Here is a 25,694-nt window from a genome sequence, read left to right as displayed (position 1 = left end):
GGCAAGGACTGGGAAAGAAATGATGAAATGATTCAAGGAGCACTGATAGATGGACCACCTTAGGTGGTTCTACCACTCATACCACCCTTGTGTGGCACATTTAATTATTAAAAGAAATAGCTTAATAATCCATGTCATACCAGAAGATAAAAAGAAAAAGAAAGTTGTACATTCTCTCTCTCTCTCTCTCTCTCTCTCTCTCTCATCTCATTCACTCGGTCCTCTCTCTCTCCCACTCTTGTTCCATTTTCTCTAGGGAAGATGATTTCCACAACCATTCTCGTTGATGCCGTCGCCGTTACATCTTGATAGATTTTTCGGAAGGTTGATCTCCAACCACATCCTTGTTGTCACTGTCGATTTTTCTGTGCTCAGGAATCCCTATTTTGTTCCTCCTGTTTTCTTCCTCTTCCATCTTCAACTCAGGTATATTCATCTCTGGTCTTTTTGTTCGATTCACTAGTTCCATCTTGCGATTTTTGTTTGTTCCTTTTTTTTTGTGTGTGATTCAATTCTCTTGTTCCTCACATCAGTTTAATTTGAATTAAATTTAAACATTTTTTATGAAAAATGTAAATCTCAATTCGGTTCATTTATCAGTTTAATTTGAATTAAATTTAAACATTTTTGTGAAAATTGTAATCTCAATTTGGTTAATCCAGAGTACTAAGATGGGATATAAAGTGATTTTTTTGAACCATATATGCACTTTAGCTAAGATATTGAAGATGTGTAGTTAATCATGGGTGGAATTTGATGTTATTAGTATTTGATTGAGTTTGATCGATTATTTAATAAAAACTCTATTATTTAATAAAAACTAAAAAAAAGAATAAACAGAAAAATTATAAAAAAACAATATCCAAAAAAAAAAACGCATAAGCTGATACCTTCACCAAAAAAAAAAACGCATAAGCTGATACCTTCACCAAAAAAAAAAACGCATAAGCTGATCGAACCCTTTCTCTTTCATCTGAGAATGCGATCTCTATTCTTCTCCCAACCAAAGCAAGCGACCGAACATTACATCCACCACCACACCACCGCTGGTGAGCCGCGACCACTCTCCTCCTTCTCCATCCATCACCGCTGCATACTCCTCCATCTTCTGTTTCGATTCTTCAGTTTAGAGACATCTCTCTCCACAACAAACCCTAATTGTTGTAACTTGTAAGTTAATGTGAAATTGAATGTAATTGTCTTCAATTCTGATTCTGATTTGATGATTACATATGTTTTTTAGTTGATTGCAATGATTTTTCCTTCCATCTGTTGTTTTTAGGGTTATTTGCAGTGGGATTGTGTTGTTTTTAGTGTTATTAAAATTACTCATTCTTTTCTATCAAATTGATGCCATAAGCTTGTAATATCCAGCGATGCAAAGTGATAACAGTACTACATTGTTTTCTCATCTAAATTTGTTAACAAATAACAACTGAAGACTATTTTATTGTTTCAATTTGTTTTTCATGCTATCTGATGCAAAACTTTTTTCTTAAAAGAGAATAATAAGCAGAAAGCAATGGAAACTATAGTAGTTCTAAAACAATGAAACAAAGATGTGTTAGGCTACTGTGACAGTAGAACCTGTGATAATATTTTACATAATTTTTTATAATGAACTTGTGACAATAAAACAATGAAACTGTATTACTTTTTTTCTTTGCATAATTTACATAATATTTGATGTAATTAGATGTGTTAGGATACTGTGACAGTAGAACCTGTGATAATATATATTTTGTTAATTTCTTTTGTTAATTTCACTCGGAAAGCGTAAAGTGCATCTATAGGTATGTTAGTTTATATATTATGTAGTTTAAATTTTGAACGATTCGTTTTTGGTTTATTACGACTTAAATGTATTGTATGCATTATGATTTATATATTTTGGTTTATTTCGAACCTCAGAAGCCATTCAAAAATCTCAAGAGCTTCAACAGCATTGAACCCATTCAAAAATCTGGTGCTTAAGTCTTCTTCCAAATCTCACCACCGTAAGTCTTCTTCCTAGTCTCTCAATTCAATTTGGTTTGTTTTTGTGGTGTTTTTATTTCTTAAATTTCAATTTTGTTAGTGCTGAGCTATTAGGATTGTGTATTTGATCATCAATTTTACCAATTTTGATTTTGTAGAATTTTGATTTTTCTTGATACTTTAGTATTAGGTACTTCATTGTTAATTCAATTCTCTTTTTTGTGTAAAATATTAAGCTATGGTTAGTGTTTAGTTGATGGGTTCCTTTATTTTTAATTAATTAATATAAGTGTTTAGTGAGTATTTGGATTTAACATTTATTGATAGCTATAATTTTTAGTGAGTTTTGTTGAAGACTAGTGAAATTTTGAAAATTAACTCTACTAGTAGTGTACAAAGATGTTTGTTCAGTTTATTTTCAATTTCTACTTCATTTTCAGTTTAAGCAGTATTTTCATGGTCTCTGATCCAATATATGGATTCTCAATAGTGATATATATGACTGATATATGCTTCTGATCCCAACAAAGGTATTATATCATTTGCCAAGGATAACTTGGCTAAGATACCCCATACTGAGTGGAGAAATAACTAAATCACTCATACTCCCTTCCTAGAAAGTGTTTTTTTGTTAAGAATATCTAAACAAACAACTCGGTACACTTTTTAGAAATATTATCATAATCAAAGCTAATATTAATTGACATGAATTTTTCCAAATAAACACTTAGAAAGGTAAATCTCTGCATAGAGAAAAATTCATGCAAATTTCAAACACATATTTTAAAGTAGGATTACTAGAAAGTTAATATTCTCAAAGGACTGAAATGTATTCAAAATTCATGTAGAATGGCATTTTTCTGAAATGTATTCCAAATTCTCTAAAGGCATTTTTCAAGCAGATGTCAGTTTCATGAATAATGTATGAAGTTATCATGTGATTCCAAGCTTGCCTATGTTTGAAATTATCTTATCTTCGATTTAGGGATCTTAAATTTCACTCTAGGCAGTCCCTTTCCTCAAAAATCATCAGCAGTTCCTTTTTAAAAACAACGATCTTCCTGCTTATCTAGCTAAGAACTCACCAACATCCAAAACTACTTCTCTCTAGAGTTTTGTTTAGATTTTCTTTAGAGTTTTGTTTAAATTACACTAAGTAACTTTTTAATCCACCACTTTTCCTTTATTATCCTTTTTTTTAATTTGTTTGGTTTTATATTTTAAATAGAATTTATGTTTAAAACTTATGCATCAGTAGGTTTGTTACAAATCAAGAATGAGAGAGGGTGTATAGGTCTTAGTTCAGCATTCTTTTTAATGATTAATAGGTATGAGTCTGTTTTAGTCTTATGCATCATTTTAATGTTGATGTAGTCCTTTCTTATTTACAATAGTCTTTCTTTACATTATCTTGATTCCATACATCAACTCCAACTCTCTTTTATTTATAAGAAGTTTGTATATATATATTGAACACTTTACTTTTATTTTGCAGATGAATAATGATGATATCAATGAAGAATTTGAAGATTTGAAAGCACAAGATGAAAAGATATATATATATATATATATATATATATTTTAAAGATGTTAATTGTGATCAAAGATAATCTTAATCTATTCATTAAAGATTAACAAAATAATATATTTTTATATATATTTAACAAGTATTTCATTTTGTTATATAGTTGTTTAATTCGAGATATTACATGTAAAAAATTGCATGAATATTATTGTTTAAGTTAATTTATAATTATTACAAGGTTTTTTGAAAGTGTGAATCACCGTGACCAAAATAATTGATCCACAATTATTTTTAAAAAAAAAAAATCTTTTCTTCATTGAAACGGTGAGGAACCGTTGTTGTAGTTTACGAGAATATTTATACAAGAACGGATTTCTAATCCTCCACGTACCGGAACCGTTGCAATTTCCAGTAAAAAAGCGTTCTCTAAAGTTTTATTTCCCTACGGATTTTAAATGGAAACGAAGGAAAACCGTAGCTTTATAGAACTTTGTAAAGCGTTTTACAAAGCTAAGATAAGACTACGGATTTTAAATGTGTATCCACTTTTCATCAAAAGAGTAACTACAATTTTTTTAGTATTGAAATTAGCATGTGACTTTGTATATCGTCTCTTAATTACAACACACATAAAAAGGGCACACTCATGAGAAGTTTTGAGAAATTTTAAAAATTTGACAAGAACGTGTAAACTTAACAAATTACTGAAGCATCTTTTATTGTAGAAATTAACATTATCACCTCATAATTTTACAAGTCACTTAAAAGGGACACACTCATGGTATTTCTCTTATAAGTTTTGAGTAATTTCAAAAATATGACAGCAACATGTGAACTAGTCAAATTGTTGAAGCATGTATCCACTTTTTATCAAAGGAGTACCTACAAAAAAAAAATAGTGTTGAAATTAACATTTGTTACTTTTTATCATCTCATAACATTATATAAACATATAAAAGGGATACATTCGTGGTATTTCTATGATAAGTTTTTAGAAATTTCAAAAATATGAAAGAAACTCGCGAACTAACCAAATTGTTGAAGCTTTTATCCACTTTTTATCAAAAGAGTAAACCATTTTTTTTACCAAATTTCATTACATACAAAAATAAGTTACGAACTTATAACAAAATGATAATATCTTCCAATGGAACTACAACTTAGCATGTCTTGTTATAATTTTACAATAGAACTATAACTCATCAAGTCCTATCACTAATTTACAAATTTCCTGCAAAGGGATGAACTTTTCCTTGTGATTGAGTTCACCTCATCCTGTATCATCTATGATGGCACGTTATTAGGTTGACTTGTTGATAAGTATCAATCCTAGAGAATTCAATTGATCTAAGCACTGCATTCAATATCAAAGCTTTCATTTTCACAACTTTCATGGATGTGTTGTTTTTATCAAAATCAACTTGCTAATCAACGGATCAACCTGAAAATTCATCAATGTTAATGCTTCTATATCAAACTTAAGAAAATAATAATAGAAGGTAACCTAACATGTTATTGCAATTAGCATAGTCCATTTTTTTTTTCATTACTTGTTCAATGGTTTAATGAGCAACTATATTTGTTCTTGGTCCAACTTTTAATTAATCGTAATCTAACAAGAATACATAATCTAACACAAAGAAACATCATTGATCAAAGGAAGTAACATACCTTTTTATTCTGTTTCACGGTTCATGACTAAATGAACATGTTGAAAAGCTTGAATAAGGAATGCTAAGTAAATAAAACTACACCCAAATAAATTCATCATTTTGTAAACTAACAGCAGGACTTAACATATAAAACTAAACAAGAAACATGCAAAAACACCCCAATGATGCTAAAAAGCAATGACAACAAATCAAAGAAACCCAAGATAAGATATGTGTAGTCAAAACCAAATGCCTCTACAACTAAAAGTACAACTTAGTCCAACTAGCCGCACGATTAAAAGGGTTCCAATAACCCCATGAAGCTTAAACAAAGAAGATACATGATCAAATGAAACAGCAGAGCAATGAATCCCAAAAAATATGTTATATGAAATATATTGCTTGGGACGCCTGACCAATACAAAACTGAACATAAGACATCCCTATGACCACAAACTCATTAATATAATCACAAGATTCATCATCAAAAACATCACAACTCCGCACAACCATACAATTCAACCTACAAGCTTATTCACCATGAATCATTCATAGGCATAATTCTCTTCAAACATGAAAATTACAAATTCTTTAAACTGTACACTAATCAACTGAACTACTACTACGAGAAAAATGAAACTACACATCAATTCATAATATAAGTCCAACAAAACCCATTTAAGATGTTATGATGATTTTAAATAGATTCAATTTAATCACAAAATGGATCACAAACATTTCCTTCTTCACCTAATTTATTCTACTATTATGTATACAATTTACAGAGAATACATTTTAAAGGGATATTCTAATGAATAACAATATTTCACCTTAGATCTTGCAACTGATTATTGAATTTAATGTTTCTTTTGCAACAATATTCACAACAATTATAACAAATACAAACACATGTTCTCAACACTAGTTTAATGCACTTAACCATATTATAACAAATAATTAACCACACTTTTTTTTCTTTCCAAAATTCCCGCAGTTAGCCATTTTTTAACATAACTTTGACCACGAATCACTAAAGACATACTAAATAATTGGAGGAGAACTTGTGAATTTTGACTGAGAAAATAACAATGAGAGGTGAATGTTATTCTATGTATAACATGTTTCACACAAACTAACAAAAGAATGACATAACTTAACCAACACAAATTATCATCCCAACCCCATTTGTAGATCCCATCAAATGCAACCAACAACATAAGATCTTAATAGGCAACAACCCAAAAGGAGACAATAAGACAGTAATGTAACAGAAGATTTTAACAAAATTATGACCTAAACTTCTAAATACTATCAGGCTTCAATTAACTCATAATTCTCACAAAATCAATATCATAATATGATTAATTTCTACACCATGAAATTCTAATTCCTTTGAAGTTGGTCACAAATAATTTCAAATCAACACAAATTACCATCTCATTAGGGTTTAACAAATCATTTAAAAAAAAATTCAATTTTGGAGAAAAACATTCAAAATGCAGACAGATAAACCATAAACACAAATCCTAGTCATAAAATAAAATGAAAATTTGAGATTAACCTCGCCTAAGAATAAAGAGATTGTGGGAAGAAAACAATTGCTGATTGTGAACCGACAGTGATTGTGAGACAACAGTTGTGTAACGAAAACGGGTTGGTTGGAAGAGATCGCAGAAGAGGACAAGCAGTGGGAGGAGATCGCGTGTTGGTAGAGAGAGACTTCTCCAGTGAGGATAGAGAGAAATGAAAGATATGATGTTTCCTTTTACCTTCTTATTTTATGTTTGTTTTAATTTTATTTTTAATGTTTTATAAGCTGCTTTCCATGTCACTAGGCCTCTTTTTTTAATTTTTTTTTGCCAACTCAAGAGTGGTAGGAGGGTGTATCACCTAAAGGGTGTTCACGTATCTTTTTCATATCAGTTATAGCAAAACCCACTAATTATTGGTGCAAGAAATATTAACACACAAAACCTTTATTTATATGACCAAGTATTTATATATTTCTTTCTATTCTCTGTTGTGTGACTTTTTTCCAACACTAATTCAAGGTAAATTTCAACAAATAAGAACTTTAAAATAACAAACAAAAAATTAACCCACACATGTTGCAACAAAAAATAACAAAAAAGTATAATTTAGATATATTTCAAGCCTTAACCACCACAATATGTATCGCAACATTCACGATGCAAGCAATCATGACTGCAACCGCAGCCACAATTTATGAACATAAGGTATTATGATTGAATGAATGGTAAATGAATGTAGTGGTAGCCGATAATAGATATGGTGAAAAATGCACGTTTAGGGGCTAAAATAAAAGCATCTCAGTCAAGAAATGTTGTGATGTTAGCTAACACCGGCGCATAATAACTTACGTTGGGTGCCACCGCGAGTTAACTCACGCTAAAGTTATTTAGGGAAAATCGGGGTGGGAATGAGAAATACCATAACGAGAAAAGCAATTTTTGAATCATAATAACACTAAAATATAAGAGTAATGATACATATACACCATTTATTCCCATACACCCTTGTACACCCCATGTATTAGGAAGAGAGAAGAGGAGAGAAAAGAGAAAGTGTGCTTGTGCGGGGTCCACGTGACTACGTGTCAGAATTTTGTGTGGGTGTCAAAGGGTGTATTGCCACCTAAGGGTGTCTATGTATCATTATGGGTTTTTCTAACCTATGCAACATTGCATAGAATAAGGTGTAATAAATGTACCTCTTTTTTTCAAAAAAAAAAAAACTATCATATTAATTTCCCTCCATCTCTCTCCTCTACCACTCTATTTATTGTATTTTTTGAAAAACTAAATATTCATCTTCCAAATACTACCTCCGGTCCTATTTACAAGAGACAATTTACTTTTTAGATACATTGAATAATTTATATATTTAGTTTAGGTTCTTGACTATATACATACATTGAATAATTTACTTTTTACAACTCAATATTTAGTTCAGCTTGGTTCATTCACAATATTTTTTCCTTGTGCGTTATATATTTTTCTCAGGTGACAAGTGCTCAAAACTCACTCATTTGTTCTCATATGACAGCTATACCACAATAAGTTATATAATTACCCTCTTTCAATTTTTTCACGTTTTTCTCATATGTTCTCAACTAATTCCTTATGTAACGTAGCTATGACTATGTTACACTACTTAAATTGCAATTGTACATCCGAATGACTATTTTTTATATTTTACGGAATGAGATTAGTCTTTGAATTTGTTGCTACTATCTAAATTTTTGGAGTTAAATTTGTTCTTGTTATCTAAATCCTTCCATATAGTTATTTTTGGAGTATATAAATGTTCTGCTTTCATAATTGAGTTAAATTTTTTCTGGCTTCTATATTTAAATAAATTTTCTTCGCACTTAGCGTTCCATTTAATTCATCAATACTTTTCCATGCACTTAAAAAAATGGTTATAAAAATAAAAAAAAAAGTGAATGGTTAATAGGATAGTCTTTGTTGAAAAAAGAGGTACATTTATTGCACCTTATCCTATGCAATGTTGCATAGGTTAGAAAAACCCTATAACAAGATGGAATAAGCCAATGAAACATTGGCATATATATTTGTGGGTTATACCATGGATATTCAAAAACAGTTGTTTTCTTTGGCACATTAATTGGTTTATTCATGATAGCGAATGGTCAAAACTCAGTAGCGTTTTTGGTCCATCCTCCCAATTCTTGCACTTTAAAGAAGTAGAAAACAGAAGCTGTGAATATATAAAATCAGAGTATTTTTTAATCATATCTAAAGAGAGAATCTATATTGCTTTGAAAGAATGACTTCATTATTCTAATACAGTTGAAACATAGCACACTAAATGAGGCAAATAGTGAGGTGGAAATTCGATCCTTCTAATTTCAAACAAAGACACAAAAGAGAAGAAAACATATCAGTATAAAATTTTAATTCCTTTTGTGCAATCTCATTCATATATTATGAAGTGGTGATAACTTTTACCTTATGACATTGGATGTGTTCTCTCAACCACTGCATAAAATGGAGCATATTATGATTCTATTTCTAAAAGCTGAACATGAAAAATAATAAAGAAAGAATCTTAATGGAAAAACTTATTTCAAGACTATATATGATACTAGCTCCTTCAAGCATATGCCATTGTTCTTAAAAAAGGAGAATTAGTAGCATTCAAGAGAAGTATATCCAAAGCATAAAACCCTTGAGAATTAGCCTATATAACTTGTTGGGAGTGTCATTTGATACTTAGCAAACTAGACACATTAAAGTAAGCAAATCAGTCATAGGGCATGTCTCTATTGGCAGGTGATATGGTGATATTTCATTTGACTTTAAGGCTCTAAAAATTCACTTGCCAAAGGAGAGCTGCCCTACGAGTGTTTAGCTTAAACATTTTTTACATTTCTCCTTGTTATTCATTGCAAGGAGCTTCTCAGCTTTAAATAAAGGCATGATTTTGTTAGGGATGTCTTTTTTGATATATTTAGGTGGGCGGTCGTAACTTTGAAGAAGGAGACGCTCGTTAACTTCTTGGTCGACTCAGAAAAAAGAAAATTGACACTTAGGCCAACATATGTTCTTGTGTATGTGTGGGTAGGAGGGTAACATGCATGTTTGAACTTGACTGAGGTCTCCCCGAGTGACTGTATCCTCTTCAAGGTTGCCACACTCGACGAAGTTTGGCAATTCATAAAGTGTCTCTTTTTTTTTTTTCTTCTTTTTCTGAATGGACAATATTAGTACGGTAATTGTTATGCTAATTTTTTCTCCTTTCTAGGACTTGAACCCTAAACCTCTAACTCCTTATAACCTTTTTCTCAAACCAGTTGAGCTACCCTATCTTGAAGGGATATACATTTCAACACCACCTCTATTGTAGACATTAAAACTCACACGCTATAATTCATAAAATTGATTAGTTCATTTTTTAAACTCATCATCATGCCATCTTCAATCAGTATCAAAGTACCTTAGCAGTCTCATCATCTTATAGGTAGGAACTATATATAACAAAAAGTACGAGTGTTAATTGTGACAATAAGCGATTTTTGGATAGTTTCTTGAACTACAAGCTATTGTTAGAAAGTACAGATGATTAACTACTTGTTAGTTAGTTAGTTATGTTGTTAATTAGTTAGATAAGCTTGTATGTAAATAACTTACTCTAAATACACTTGTAGAGTCTGCAACATATTTTGTCAACAACTTCTATTGGTGATGAACCCAAAATTAAACATTGAGCAGTAAAAGGAGGATCTTGCCATTCAACTAAAGGAAGGAAGTTGAACCAAAGGGAAGGTTGGTGGTGAACAAATTCTAGGTATTGCACTAAAGAAAGATTCAAGACTTCATTTTGTCCATCCATTTTAGGATGGTAGAAAGTACTCATTCTCAACTTGAACAGTTTGCGCCAAATATTATTGATGAAAGCATGATCCATGTCAGAGACTAGTCTTCTAGGTAACATTACCATGAGGAAGGAATAAAGGTGAAGTCAATAGAAAGATCTTCCCATATGGAATAATTAACTAGCAAAGTGATTGATATTTGGCAAGTCTATCAGAACTCATCAAGTAATAAAAGAGTTTGTATCCACAGGTATTATACGATTAGTTAGAAAACTTACCAATTATATGTTAGTTATAAGTGATCAATTTAGAGGGTTTGCATAAACTTTGGTTTTAAAGAATGAAAATAAATTGAATAAAACAAGGATGGAAAAAGCGATTAGAACTTTTGAATTTCTTACGTGAATTAATGTTATTTAAAGTTTGAAAGAACGCTAATTATCACATTAAGATGATGCAATATGTCTAAAGCGTTTATCTAATGAACATTTATCCAAGATCCAGTTACAATAACCAAGACTAACAGACAATTGTTTCCTAGTTCATTTCATAAGGATACTTGAATAATTATAAATTTTAACTGCATAAATAGGTACTCAATATGGTTAAAGTAGATCTTAACGAGCATAATGAAGCTGCCTCTGGTAATGGAGTTGTTTTGATGATGATTGATTAAAACTAGGTATTAAGTGTGTTTGATGATGTTTATTGTTTACATGTTCATAGTAATTACTAACGATGTTTACATGTGCATAGTAATTAGTATATATTAAAGCACCTAGCCATCCATGATCTTAAGTTTCTTCAAAGTGTCTCGTCTGTCAAGTTTCATTTTGTGTTTCATTTTGTGGCAAAACTCATTTCTTCGTACCTTTGAATCGTATCACAAATTGATGATTTGTATCATGCTCGAATCGAATCACAATTTGGTTGTTCGTATCATTTGAGTTCTCTAATCTTGTGATTTGCCTGAACAAATCGTATCAAATATTCTTTATTTGTATCAATCTTCATCTGAAATTTTTTGAATTGTATTAAATATTATTTATTCGTATCAATCTTTATAGCTTCAAATTTATCCTTGCCTGAATGAATATTCTAGCAAGATGTTGGGACAGCTGTCCTAGACATGTTAGTACAACAACTTAACTTAAGGTGAAGTATTATATTTCGCAATCTTGAAAGATTTGGTTTATGCGTGAGATCATTGAAGATTTGATAGAAGAGATGATTCACGTAGCTTGTGCTCCAAGAAGCGTGTGGTTCTAGAAGCCTCCGTTGTCGTTTTGTCCTTGACCGTGTTTTAGTATTTAATGTCCTAAACATTTTAGGAAACATTTTATATGCTTCTATAAAATTGTAGCTGAAGACACTATTGGATCAACTGTATTGTTTAGCCCGACAGATGATCAAGCCCATGCACTCTCTGTCTATATAAAGGAAGACTCAAACCTAAAGAAGACTACTGAAGTCGCAATTGAGAAAAGTGTCATCTAGAGTTTTAGTTTGTACTTTGTTATTTGTGAGCCACTCTTGTATACCCTTGATGCATTGAGTTGGACTGATAGTTGAGTTGTATTTGTGAACTGCTCTAAAGCTTTTAAGCAAATAGTGGGTTTTATTTATTGGAGTGTGTCTCCTTGAGTGTAATCATTGAAATCACGGGTTGTGTGATTAAGAGAAAGTGAGATGGGATCTCATATCTAAGAGATTCTTAAATAGAAATATCACGGGAAGTGATTAGGTGAGAAGGCAGTGAACCAACTACTGTTCACATAGGACTTCAAACTAATACTATTATAGTAGATTTCCTTCCTGGCTTGGATGCCCCCAGATGTAGGTGACGTTGCACCGTACTGGGTTAACAAATATCTTGTGTTATTTCCTTCTTGTACTTTACTTTAAAGTTCTTTATTGTTTATTGTGTTAAGTATTTGTTATTAAGTGTTATGAACATTTCATTAGACATTCCTGGTGTTCTGGACATCTCATAGAATATCTGTCCCGTACGTGCCAGAATTTAAGTATCAATCTTTATTTAGAAACTTTTGAATCATATCAAATATTTTTTATTCGTATCAAATCTTCACAACTTTAGATTTTTTTTCCTTTTTCATGTGTCTGAATCGAATCATACTTAACATGATTCGAATCATGTAGTTGTTTTTGCCACAAAAATTGCACTTGTCATTCATGTATATGTATAGTTATACTCATACACCTTCCAACTTATTTAATCAATTGCAAATAATATTCTAGAGTCTCCAAACCTCGCTCTCCACTTGTTCTTGAGATTAAACACTTTTTCTAAGATTTTTTTTGTGGATTTTTAGTCATAGATTGCTAGAGTGTTATAGGAATTGTACACTAGTTTATTTTGAAGTAACTTGATTGAGGATCAAGGATCTAAAGGACAAGAGGGATTTCTTTCCACCTCGAAGGGGAATTGTGGGGGTCTTTCTAACTTTTCAAGTTTAAGGGGATCCAAACTTTAAACATAGAAAATAAGAATTTAAGGTGAAGGAATTCCCAGGATTTCATGGGAACTTGAGTTTCGAAAACTTAGAAAATCTCCAATTTCAACGGGTACTTGAAGATCGGTGGTGTTGTGATTGCTTAGGATTGAAGATTAGGGTTATCGAGGGAATTATTTGTAATCATAACAATTTCTAAACAATTTTCAACAATAGTAAAAGTTCATGATAACGACGTTTTCTATCAAGAAGAGTAAACATATCTCGAAGCGAGGACGAAAGGGGCAACTACTATAAATCCCGGTGTTCTCTACTCTATCATTTTATATTTTTGCCTTACTATTTGTATATGAATTTTGTGTTCGACACTATTTGATTTGATTGTGATTAATTTTTTAACTTAACATAATCTCGATTCATTGAATTAATATTCTTTTCAAATTCAATTTGATCATAATTAAGTTTCGTCTCTATGTGGTTTATTGTAATTAGGTTTGGTTTGAGTATGTCTAATTTTGAAATTTTTATGCTTGATTATTAATAATTGATGATTTTAAACATTGTCTTAGACTTGTCATCATTGAAATCTGATAAGTCATACGTTTTCAATTCACGCCTTCGCAAACTCTTTTGAAAATCAAAAAACCTTTTTAACCCCCCATGCACCTTCTTGTTCATCGTAAAGACCAATAAATGACATCAAGAACGTGGTCTGTTCACTAACAGTTAACTACCGAAAGAGTCGATATGATGAACAAAGAGCCTTAGTGGGAGTACAGTAGGGCTCCAATTTTTTACGGCAAAAAATGTGAATATTGGAAAGAATGCATGAACTTCCATATTCAATCAGTCGACATGGATGTTGGGAACGCCATGGTCAACTAGCGGTCCGAACCTCAAGTTGAAGTTAACGGGGTTGCAAAAATTAAACATAAGGCCAATTGGACCGACAGTGATAAAAAGAAGGTTCAATATGATTTGAAGGCAAGAAACATTCTTATTTCCACCATTAGCGTGAATGAGTATCAATCGGTTTCACATTGTAAGGCCACTAAGGCAATATTGGATGCTTTGGAAACCCTCCTTGAGGGTACCGAAGACGTGAAGCAATCAAAATCAATATTCTCATCTAACAATATGAACTATTCACATGGAGGATGGTGAAACCATCTCCTCCATGCAAATGAGCTTCACTCATATTGTTAACAAACCGCAATACTTAGGAAAAGACATCTCAAACGAAGATTGTACTAACAAGGTACTGAGATGCATGACTAGAGATTGGCAGTCCTAGGTCGCCGCAATAAAGGAATCTCAACCTTAACACCCTTGGAATCACCATTCTTTTTGGAAAGCTGAACGATCATGAACACGAGATCCTAAGGTTGAAAGAAAATGAGGAAGATATCAAGAAAAAGGGAAATAAGACCACTGCATTCAAAGCCTCGTCGTCCAAGGCTAAACACTTGGTGGAATAGGATAATGATACCGATGAAGACCTCACTGACATGAGGAGATGGAATTATCTGTGCACCTATACCATAGATACATTGAAAAAAATGGGTTGAAGCATAGTAACAAAAATCTTATAAACTTTAGTAGAGCTATTCTCAAATGAGCTAAATTCGAGAAGGAACATGTACCCAATTTTGATGGATGTGGAAAATCAGGCTTCTTGAAAATGAATGTCTGGACTTGACCAAAGCAAGTAGAAAGTCCAAGTTTAACATCAATGGAAAGAGAAAAAGGAAGGAAAGCTTATATTGCATGGGAGGACAATGATAATAGTGAAATTGCCGACCTATGTCTCATGGGACACAAGCATCATGAAGTAAATTTTTCCGACTCCTGTAACACCCCGTTTCCCAAAATTAATTAAATAATAATAATTCAACATCAGAGTAAAACCCAAACGGGCATGTCACATCACATTTTCAAAATCACTTTAAATAGAATATAAAAATCTATTTAATTAAACATCCTTCGAATTTATCATTAAATCTGCAGCGGAATATTCTCATCAAACAACAATTCATAACTGTTTTAAACTCCATAATAAATTCTTGGCATGAAAGCCTTAACATCATAAAATCCAACATCAATAGGGCTACAACAACAATATTCAAAATTTGATACATGGGAAAGAAATTAAACGATGAAATCCCATCCCACGTATCAAAGCCCTAGACACTTTGAGCCACCACCAACTACTCAGGATCACCTGCAAGTTACCCATAGGAAGGGCAACATTTTCAAGCACAAGGGGTGAGATTCACAACAATAATATAGATAAAGAATGCATCAATTGAATCTAACACACTATCATAATAATTCATCAACATTATATTAATATCATCATTTTCAATGTCATCAACAAATGGTATAATTAATTAAAAACCAACTCAACGACTCATGCAACTCATCACCACTCCACTAAGACTCCTCTAACAACACCCATGTATGTGGTACCATAATCAGGACCGTAGCCCTCACCGCTGTAGAATGGTTAAATCATTCATTTGCAGGACATAAGTCCTCACCACTAAACACCACTTTGAGCAACTAGTGCTCCACCACTTTGAACGACAAGGCGTTCCAGAGCCGAAGCTCTCCCACTGTTATGCTTATGCAACTGACCCACTTGTGTATATCTACATACAACCCAACCTATGCATATATATGTAAATGACTCACCACTCCAAAATACAACATTCATGTATGACTTAATTAAATGAAGCATACTTTCCAGCCAGCATCAATTCATTATAACCAATTTAGAACATCCAGAAAAATACACCATTATAATAGCCATGCTTAATCATCAAGATAAATCAACCATCAACAACATAATCAATCAAACAAATACTGGGCAACTCGCCTCGCGAGCACATCTGCTCGCTATGGCGAGCTCAGAAAACAGGACACTCGCCATGTCGAGTTCGAGGCGAATGAAAACATGGTGCTCTCGGAAGTTTTGACATTTTTCTCTCTAAATCATCAATTCTAAGCTCCCTATTCATCTTTTTAATCTAAAACTTGCTCCAGTCCTCTCTAAAATCATCTAGGTACATAAAACTACCCAAATTACGGCTTATAACAACACTTTAAAAATCCAATTTTTCTCACAGGTACTTGCCATGGCGAGTTGTCTCACTCGCGAGGCGAGCCATGAAGTTGCTCACTCGCCTTGGCGAGCAAAGGCTACTCGCGAGGCGAGCGATGAACTTCTGTACGGGTAGAATGCAGGTTTTTCCCAAAAATCCCATTTTCCTCCAATCCACTCCCCAAATCAGTTTACAGATATGAATGAATGGTTATATGCACACAGAACCCATTTCTAACATCAATAAAGCAATCCCTACTCTAAAAACCCATTAATCTAACAAAAACCTAATTTCTCCCAATTCTCTCATAAACCTGTTAAAATCAAAATCAGAATTCAGAACCTATACAATTGCGGTAAACCTCACCCTTACATTAAAATTGCAGAAAAATAAGCACATCAATTGACAGACTTGGCTCTCCTTGCTCTTCTCTCCTTTTTCTCCCAAAAGTTGATTTTCACGTAAAAACGTTTTTCTGACTTTTCTCTTTTCTTAACTCCCAAAAAGTAACTTCCCTTTCTTTTCATTAAACTCCCCTTAATTCTATTAAATATTAATTAACTCCCCACACTCCAAAATAATACTAATTCTCACTTATTCTAATTATTATTAAAATAAACTATATAATAAAATCTAACACACCATAAAATCCACAAATATTATTTTAAAATCATAAAAAGACTCCACATAAATCCAAAATAATTAAATTAACGACTAGGGCGTTACAACTCCAAATCCAAATATAATCCTTCCTATGAGAAATTACAAGAAGCTCTAGTAGACATGCATGATGATGCTTTGAAAGCTTTTGAGAAATTAATTGTTTAAAAGAAAATTAATCTAAAACTGGAAGCCGAGCTTTCACCACGTAAAAATAATTTAAAATGTTGAAAAGACGAGTATGCATCTCTAGTAAATGAGAAAATTGTAATTCCTCACATTGAGCCACCTAAAGCTAATTCATCCAAGTATGATTCAAATTGGATGGATTTTTCAAGTTGTGAAACTTGTCCTAGTTTACACGAACAGATTAAATCTCTAACATGTACACAAGAACAAGCCTCCAAATCCCCATAGTTTTGCGTGAATAAGAAATCCAATGCGGGGGCTGGTAAAGAGAACTTCTCCTTGTCTCCCACTACTCAGATCTAAACTTATCCCTTACGAATCAAAGAGAAATTGAACCAACAATATTTACTAGTGATTAGGTTATGGTTTTCATTTTTCAAGAGTCAAGACATTTGATTGTTGAATTTGATTATGATGGATAAAAGGATTTTAATGATGAACTATTTTTTTTTAGTCAATCTTAGTTGAAAGGATAAGAGTCATCTTAGTTGAAAATATGGTGTCAATCTTAGTTGTGGGTTTCTCTTAGTCAATTACGATAATCCAACTCATTGTACGCTCTATAACGCACTAGTCGTTATTTTAATTATTTCTGATTTATTTAGAGTTTTTTATATGATTTTAAATAATTATTGTTGATTATGTGGTGTGTTGTATTTTATGAAATGATTTATTTTTAGTATTTATTAGAATAATATGAGAAATATAATTATTTGGAATTCTAGGGGTTATATTTTAATTAAGGGAATTAAGTGGAAGTTAATTAGAATTAAGAGGGAGTTAAGTAAGGAGTTGGAGAAGTCAGAAAAACAGTTTTACGTACAAGCAGTTTTTGGGAGAAAAGGCTAGGAGAAGAGAAACCAAGAGGAGAGAACAAGAATTCTGTAGAGCTTTGTTCTTCAACTAAGGTAAGGGTGAGGTTTACTCTCAATAGCATAGATTAAAGTTCTGATTTTGATTTTAACATGAGGGTTTTGGTTAATTTGGGAATTGGGTTTAGATTTTGATTCTTTGATTTTTGGATGGAATGAGTGTAGAAACCACTGTATTAGTGTTAGAATGCATTCAGGAGGGTTGTCTCTTGTTCATTGGAGGAGTCAATATGCATGGGAAGCTCTTTATCATAATGAGAACTTGGGGTCTATTTCCTTAGAGGTGGATGAGACTGATGTAGGAGGGTTTTCTTAGTAATTTATTAGTATTTTATTAATTCAGCCTAATTTTATTATTTGTTTGTTTTATTTTATGTTTGTTATTTTTGGCCCTTTAAGGTTTGTTATTTCCCTATTTAAGCTTTACAGATGTAGCCTAAGAGGCAACTTTTTTTACAATATTATTTCAGAGAGCTTTTCTCAATTTTTTGTGGTTTCCAGAACCTTTATTTCATAAGTTTGTCGAATGCAAACTTGTCTTTTTTCAATCTAGGTTTAAAGCTTGCTAGCCTACGCTTCTGTACTGCATCACATCCACATTGGTTTAGATCCAAGAGAGGGAGAAGGTGGAGTTTGTAAAACCTCTAAGAGGGTATGACTCATAGCACTCTTGGCTGTAGTCTAGAAAATTGAGTTACTTTGAAATCGTGCATGGAGTCATTGCCATGACCTTTAATTAGCTTGTAGTTGAAGTTATTTTCTGATATTATCCTATCTATCCGACTTTTCATGTGATCTTTGAAGCACCTCTTGTTTCTTTCATATGTACAAAACTGGTTTGAAAGGTGAGATGTGCTTCCTCTTAATAAACACTTCTCAACAGTCCTATCTATCCAATGTGGGACAAAATCCAGCCCCTCAAAGCCAACACAATGAAGGTGTTAGAGGCTGTAATGAAGGCAAACCAAAGGTCGCAATTTAGGCGACTAGGGGCGAACCGTAATAAAGGTGGAATTTCCAAGACACCCCATCACGCTTCAGCCTAGCCCAATGGGCCTAAAGCATGGATGATATGGGATACCCAACAAAAGATCTAGGATAGGCTCTGATACTATGTCGAAATTTAGGGTCTAGCTCATTCTTACAAAACCGACTTGTAAGGTGAGGAGTGTCTCGTATGGTTATTTTGCATATTATTGAGAAAATGTATTTGATTCGATGTTGGAAAAATAAACGTCCAAGTTTTAACTTCATATCCACATGAAAAAACTACAATATTATTTATCGTACGTATGATACAGTCCTATCAAATTGGAATGTAAGCACGGACCGGTGAATACAAGGGTATTATTTTATTTTATTTTGGGGGGCGGGGGGAGGGGGGTGGGACCAATAAGAGGGGCCGATAGAACTAGTTTGTTGTTGTGGTATATAACTTACATTGGCCCAAGTCCATTAACCTAAACCTAATTTCATCTTCTCTCTCGATGGAAATTGCATATAAAAGTGGCCGCATCCACAATATATTTCTCCCCAATTTCTTCTTCTTCCTTATTTTTCCTTTATTTTATGTTTACCAGTTTTTTCGCGATTCTTCATACTGTTTGTTTTTCTGTTCACGTGTTCTCATATATACTTTATTTATTAAATCAAATTTTCAATATCTCAGTGCCTCTTAAATTCCATTAGAGATTGATCCTTGATTCATCTGAAAAGTTCAGAAATTAATCTAGTTGTCAAACTGTGTGCTTTAAATTTGATTTACAACTAATTTGTAACGACAATACCCATCAAGAGAATTATCAATCTAATAGTTTGACCATTTCTTCTACATGTTTTGTTTTTTCTCAAAATTGTTCAGATTTACAGATCCAGTTTGATCATTGCAATAATGGATGAAGGTCAATCTGCAGATGGGAATGAAGATATTCATCAAATAAAATTGTCAAAAACCTCCAAATCAAATCGACGAAATACCAAAGGTATCCAAAAATAATATGTATTTTTTTTTGAAAGGATCCATAAATATTAAATTGTTATCCATTTAATTGTTATATATTCAATATTTAAATGGTGGCTAACATTCATTTGTACATTACAAAATTTGAATGAGCTATTTTTTTTTTTTTTTTTAATTTTCAATTCAAACTGCCAAAGATGATAACCATGCTTTGGTCACTATTCAAGACTCTAAAGGCTTGTTTGATCTCGTAATCAGTAAGTTTCATATATTTGAAATGAAAGTATTTGAATTCCAAAAGAAAATTCAAGATGAATTTCAACTTCCTGATATAGGTTAGTATCATTTTTCCCTTCCAACTAAAAATTAAGTCTAATTTTTAGTCATTAAATATACCTTGCAATTTTTTATTTTTTATGTTTTCAATCCTCTATATTAATATTATGCAGTAGTTTCACTATAGTATAAGTTATGATATATTTAAATATATGATGACATTTTACCTTTTGTTTTAAATAGTGATGTCTAAAGACAATACACCAGACATTATCTCCATGACTTTAGAACTTGGAGCAGCACGCTATATTGTTAACGCATTTTGTAATGAAAACTTTAGAGACATTTGGAAGTATGCATTGGAAGCAAAGAAAAATAAACTATTTATTGATAGTTTATCTGCAGCAGGTGAAGAACAAGAGACATCAACTGATCTACTACAAACAAAAAAGAAATGTAGTAAAAGAAAGAGTTGTGATTATAGCCAAGATGAAGGGGAGTTTGAAATTAGTACGAAATGTAGTAAAATTATCACAACTCCTCTTCATAACAACTCCAAACTCCCATTCACCTTGGTGATTACCAAAACTCTTTCTTTTACTACATTTCTTTTTTGTTTGTAGTTGATCAATTGATGTTTCTTCTTCTTCACTTGCTGCAAATAAACTATCAATAAATAGTTTATTTTTCTTTGCTTCCATAGCATATTTCCAAATATCTCTAAGGTCTTTAGGACAAAATGGTTTAACAATGTAGGGTGCTGCTCCCTGTTCTAAAGTCATGAGATTATGTTTGGTGTATTGTCTTTCGACATCACTATTTGAAACAAAAGGTAAAAGTCATATATTTAAACATATCATAACGTATACGATAGTGAAAGAACCGCATAATATTAATACAGAGTATTTAAAACATAAAAAGTTAAAAAGGACAAAATTGCAAGGTAGATTTAATAGTTGGGAGGGAAAAATGATACTTACCTATAATAGGAAGTTGAAATTCATCTTGAATTTGCTTTTGGAATTCAAATCCATTCATTCCAAATATATGAAACTCCCCGATTATGAGATGAAACAAGTCTTTAGAGTTTCGAAGAGTGACCAAAGCATGATGAGCATATATGGCAGTTTGAACTGAAAATTAAAACAAAATAAATAAAATAAGCTCATTGAAATTTATTTTTCTTTGCTTTTGTTCTAAAGCTGAAAATTGTTTTAAAGACACAAGCATTTGTTGTTGTACATTTAATATTTCTTCGGAACATCATAAATGATTTGATTTACTTTTTCCCACTCCTAGATAACATTAAGAAAGACAATGAGGTTGAAATTTAACAATTTTGATTTGAATTCTTCTTAATAGACTTTTATGGTCAATACAAAGGTTTATGTATATCTAGACATGTGGAACTCAATGATTTGGTATAAGAAAAAGTTAAAAAGAGCAAAGAAATTGTTTCTAATGATAATAAAAAAGAAGCTGAAATGATGAAAAATTCTAAGAGTCACGATAAAGAATTTTCTAGTTCCTCTGGCAAGGACTGGGAAAGAAATGATGAAATGATTCAAGGAGCACTGATAGATGGATCACCTTAGGTGGTTCTACCACTCATACCACCCTTGTGTGGCACATTTAATTATTAAAAGAAATAGCTTAATAATCCATGTCATACCAGAAGATAAAAAGAAAAAGAAAGTTCTACATTCTCTCTCTCTCTCATCTCATTCACTCGGTCCTCTCTCTCTCCCACTCTTATTCCATTTTCTCTAGGGAAGATGATTTCCACAACCATTCTCGCTGATGCCGTCGCCGTTACATCTTGATAGATTTTTCGGAAGGTTGATCTCCAACCACATCCTTGTTGTCGCTGTCGATTTTTCTGTGCTCAGGAATCCCTATTTTGTTCCTCCTGTTTTCTCCCTCTTCCATCTTCAACTAAGGTATATTCATCTCTGGTCTTTTTGTTCGATTCACTAGTTCCGACTTGCGATTTTTGTTTGTTCCTTTCTTTTTGTGTGTGTGATTCAATTCTCTTGTTCCTCATATCAGTTTAATTTGAATTAAATTTAAACATTTTTTATGAAAAATGTAAATCTCAATTCGGTTCATTTATCAGTTTAATTTGAATTAAATTTAAACATTTTTGTGAAAATTGTAATCTCAATTTGGTTAATCCAGAGTACTAAGATGGGATATAAAGTGATTTTTTTGAACCATATATGCACTTTAGCTAAGATATTGAAGATGTGTAGTTAATCATGGGTGGAATTTGATGTTATTAGTATTTGATTGAGTTTGATCGATTAAGTCTTTAGAGACTGGGTTAGTCTCTTAATAAATCCTTACTTTTTTTTTTATGGAAATTGAGTCAGTTTATTAGTTAACAATGGAGGTGTAATGCTGATTAGATTTCATAATAAGATAATTTAATCAAATGTTTATTGGTATCTTAATTGCATTAGATTTATGTTGTGATATTGATAAACTTATAGGTGACCAATTTTGAATGCAGAACAACAATTTGGTCACGCCTTTGAAAATTTGTGGTTATATGCTTCAATTATTTGGTTATATGTATTTTTCCTGTGAAAACAATATCAATTTTTCAATTTATCAACAAAATATCAAAAGTTACCACCTTCTATGTTTCTTGGTCTCTTAATCACGCTAATAAATGACAAATTTTGAACGCAGGAAAAAAACTATGGTCGTGCCTTTGAAAAATCGTTGCTATATGGTTTTGTTATTTGGTTTTGTGTATTTTTTCTTCGAGAAAAATATCAGTTTTGCAAATTTATCAGCTAAATATCAAAAGTGACCACCTTCTAGGTTTCTTGGTCTCTAAATTACATTTGATTTATGTTGTGAGTTCACTTCAAAGCTCAATTGTACAACCATTTCTGTTGTGATGAATCTGAATCTTAACGTGGATGCAAGATGCTTCAAGGATGATACAATGAGATAGTAGTCTAGATACTGTATAAGATTTATAGAATTTGTTGCAACAAAACTAGAATGAAGGCCACTATCCTCTGCTTTGGCCGAAGTATTAGCTCTACAGCGGTGTCTCCAATGGATCCTCACAACAAATCAAAATGGACACGTCCTCGTAGAAACTGATTCTAAAGTCACAATGAAATGTATCCAAGGTCTGATTTGGATGATTGAGATATAAAATATTATTCCAGACTGCGTAGACATTTCATCCACTATGTCCAATTGTGTTGTTCCTTTTATTAAAAGAACTAAGATTATTCTTGTCCATAGCCTAGTGGTAGTAGAAAAAAGTTTGGTTTTAACTCATGGTTGGGATATGTCCCTAAAACCGCAGCCTCTGCTACTTATACTAATAGGCATAACCATCTTTAATCGAATACTTGTTTGATTGTAAAAATAATTATTCATGTATCAATGTTGCACTATGAACACAGATAATTGCATCTAGTCACTTAACTTTCTATCTTGATTATCATGTAACTTATAGATGAGTAATTTTGGATGCTTGAAAAAAAGATGGCTATATCTTTATAATACTGTGGTTATATGTTTCAATTACTTGGTTACTAGGAATTATCTTGTGAAAACTATATCATTTTAAACCAATCTATCAAAGAAATACTGAAAGTAACAATTTATTATACTTCTTTGACTATAATTCCATTAAGTTTCTTTTGTGAGGTTGGTAAACTTACAAATGAGAAATTTAGAATGCATGAAAAAAATATGGTTACTCCTTTGTAAAATTGTGGGTATATGCTTCAATTATTTGGTTACATGGGTTATCATATGAAAACTATATGTCAATTTAAGTCAATAATATACCAAAAATAACCACCTATTACGTTTCTTGAACTCTAATTCCAGTAATTTTTGTTATGTTAATTGAAAAAAAAAATATCAGGAACTTGTGAAATAACCAAACAGTTAAAATGTGTATCCACTTTTCATCAAAAGAGTAACTACAAATTTTTTAGTATTGAAATTAGCATGTGACTTTGTATATCGTCTCTTAATTACAACACACATAAAAAGGGCACACTCATGACATTTCTCTGATAAGTTTTGAGAAATTTTAAAAATTTGACAAGAACGTGTGAACTTAACAAATTGCTGAAGCATCTTTATTGTAGAAATTAACATTATCACCTCATAATTTTACAAGTTACTTAAAAGGGACACACTCATGGTATTTCTCTTATAAGTTTTGAGTAATTTCAAAAATATGACAGCAACATGTGAACTAGCCAAATTGTTGAAGCATGTATCCACTTTTTATCAAAGGAGTACCTAAAAAAAAAAATAGTGTTGAAATTAACATTTGTTACTTTTTATCATCTCATAACATTATATAAACATATAAAAGGGACACACTCGTGGTATTTCTATGATAAGTTTTTAGAAATTTCAAAAATATGAAAGAAACTCGCGAACTAACCAAATTGTTGAAGCTTTTATCCACTTTTTATCAAAAGAGTAAACCATTTTTTTACCAAATTTCATTACATACAAAAATAAGTTACGAACTTATAACAAAATGATAATATCTTCCAATGGAACTAAAACTTAGCATGTCTTGTTATAATTTTACAATAGAACTATAACTCATCAAGTCCTATCACTAATTTACAAATTTCCTGCAAAGGGATGAACTTTTCCTTGTGATTGAGTTCACCTCATCCTGTATCATCTATGATGGCACGTTATTAGGTTGACTTGTTGATAAGTATCAATCCTAGATAATTCAATTGATCTAAGCACTGCATTCAATATCAAAGCTCTCATTTTCACAACTTTCATGGATGTGTTGTTTTTATCAAAATCAACTTGCTAATCAACGGATCAACCTGAAAATTCATCAATGTTAATGCTTCTATATCGAACTTAAGAAAATAATAATAGAAGGTAACCTAACATGTTATTGAAATTAGCATAGTCCATTTTTTTTTTTTATCATTACTTGTTCAATGGCTTAATGAGCAACTATATTTGTTCTTGGACCAACTTTTAATTAATCATAATCTAACAAGAATACAGAATCTAACACACAGAAACATCATTGATCAAAGGAAGTAACATACCTTTTTGTTCTGTTTCATGGTTCATGACTAAATGAACATGTTGAAAAGCTTGAATAAGGAATGCTAAGTAAATAAAACTACACCCAAATAAATTCATCATTTTGTAAACTAACAGCAGGACTTAACATATAAAACTAAACAAGAAACATGCAAAAACACCCCAATGATGCTAAAAAAGCAATGACAACAAATCAAAGAAACCCAAGATAAGATATGTGTAGCCAAAACCAAATGCCTCTACAACTAAAAGTACAACTTAGTCCAACTAACCGCACAATTAAAAGGGTTCCAATAACCCCATGAAGCTTAAACAAAGAAGATACATGATCAAATGAAACAGCAGAGCAATGAATCCCAAAAAATATGTTATGTGAAGTACTCCCTCCGGTCCTATTTATAAGAGAAGTTTAGGTCAACAGTATTTGGACTGAATTTTTAACTAGATACATCAACTTTTGTTGACAAAAAATTCTCTTATAAATAGGACCGGCGGGAGTATATTGCTTGGGACGCCTGACCAATTCAAAACTGAACATAAGACATCCCCTATGACCACAAACTCATTAAT

At 31.9% G+C, this 25,694-nt stretch overlaps 1 protein-coding gene and 1 long non-coding RNA gene across 5 annotated transcripts; both read left to right on the top strand.

The window, feature by feature from the left end:
• LOC120580909 (uncharacterized) lies at window positions 1-23,508 on the top strand. Of its 4 annotated transcripts, XM_039835154.1 has the most exons (4): window positions 1-426; window positions 19,682-19,794; window positions 20,292-20,430; window positions 22,485-23,508. In XM_039835154.1, the coding sequence occupies exons 1-4, from the start codon at window positions 287-289 to the stop codon at window positions 22,552-22,554; spliced, it is 462 nt and encodes a 153-aa protein (XP_039691088.1). In that variant the 5' UTR covers window positions 1-286; the 3' UTR covers window positions 22,555-23,508. The 4 variants fall into 4 exon arrangements, 2 of the variants coding, with proteins under 2 accessions (XP_039691088.1, XP_039691089.1); XM_039835155.1 differs by lacking the exon at window positions 20,292-20,430 and having other exon boundaries at window positions 33-426; window positions 22,743-23,508; XR_005646675.1 differs by lacking the exon at window positions 22,485-23,508 and having other exon boundaries at window positions 173-426; window positions 19,674-19,794; window positions 20,292-20,429.
• LOC112418316 (uncharacterized) lies at window positions 908-3,660 on the top strand. Its single transcript, XR_003008558.2, has 3 exons — window positions 908-1,170; window positions 1,912-1,997; window positions 3,473-3,660. It is a non-coding gene; the product is annotated as an uncharacterized lncRNA (long non-coding RNA).
• Window positions 23,509-25,694: the final 2,186 nt, after the last annotated feature.

Source organism: Medicago truncatula, chromosome 6 (genome assembly GCF_003473485.1).
Source record: "Medicago truncatula cultivar Jemalong A17 chromosome 6, MtrunA17r5.0-ANR, whole genome shotgun sequence".
Lineage (NCBI taxonomy): Eukaryota > Viridiplantae > Streptophyta > Magnoliopsida > Fabales > Fabaceae > Medicago > Medicago truncatula.
The sequence above is the reverse complement of the archived record's forward strand: the minus strand, read 5'-3'. Positions and strand labels throughout refer to the sequence as shown.

Coding starts and splice junctions, on each gene's coding strand:
- LOC120580909 (XM_039835154.1), top strand. CDS start 287: ATGCCGTCGCCGTTACATCTTGATAGATTTTTCGGAAGGTTGATCTCC. Junction 427..19,681: donor CTCTTCCATCTTCAACTCAG/GTATATTCATCT, acceptor TCAGATTTACAG/ATCCAGTTTGATCATTGCAA. Junction 19,795..20,291: donor AAATCGACGAAATACCAAAG/GTATCCAAAAAT, acceptor TGTTTTAAATAG/TGATGTCTAAAGACAATACA.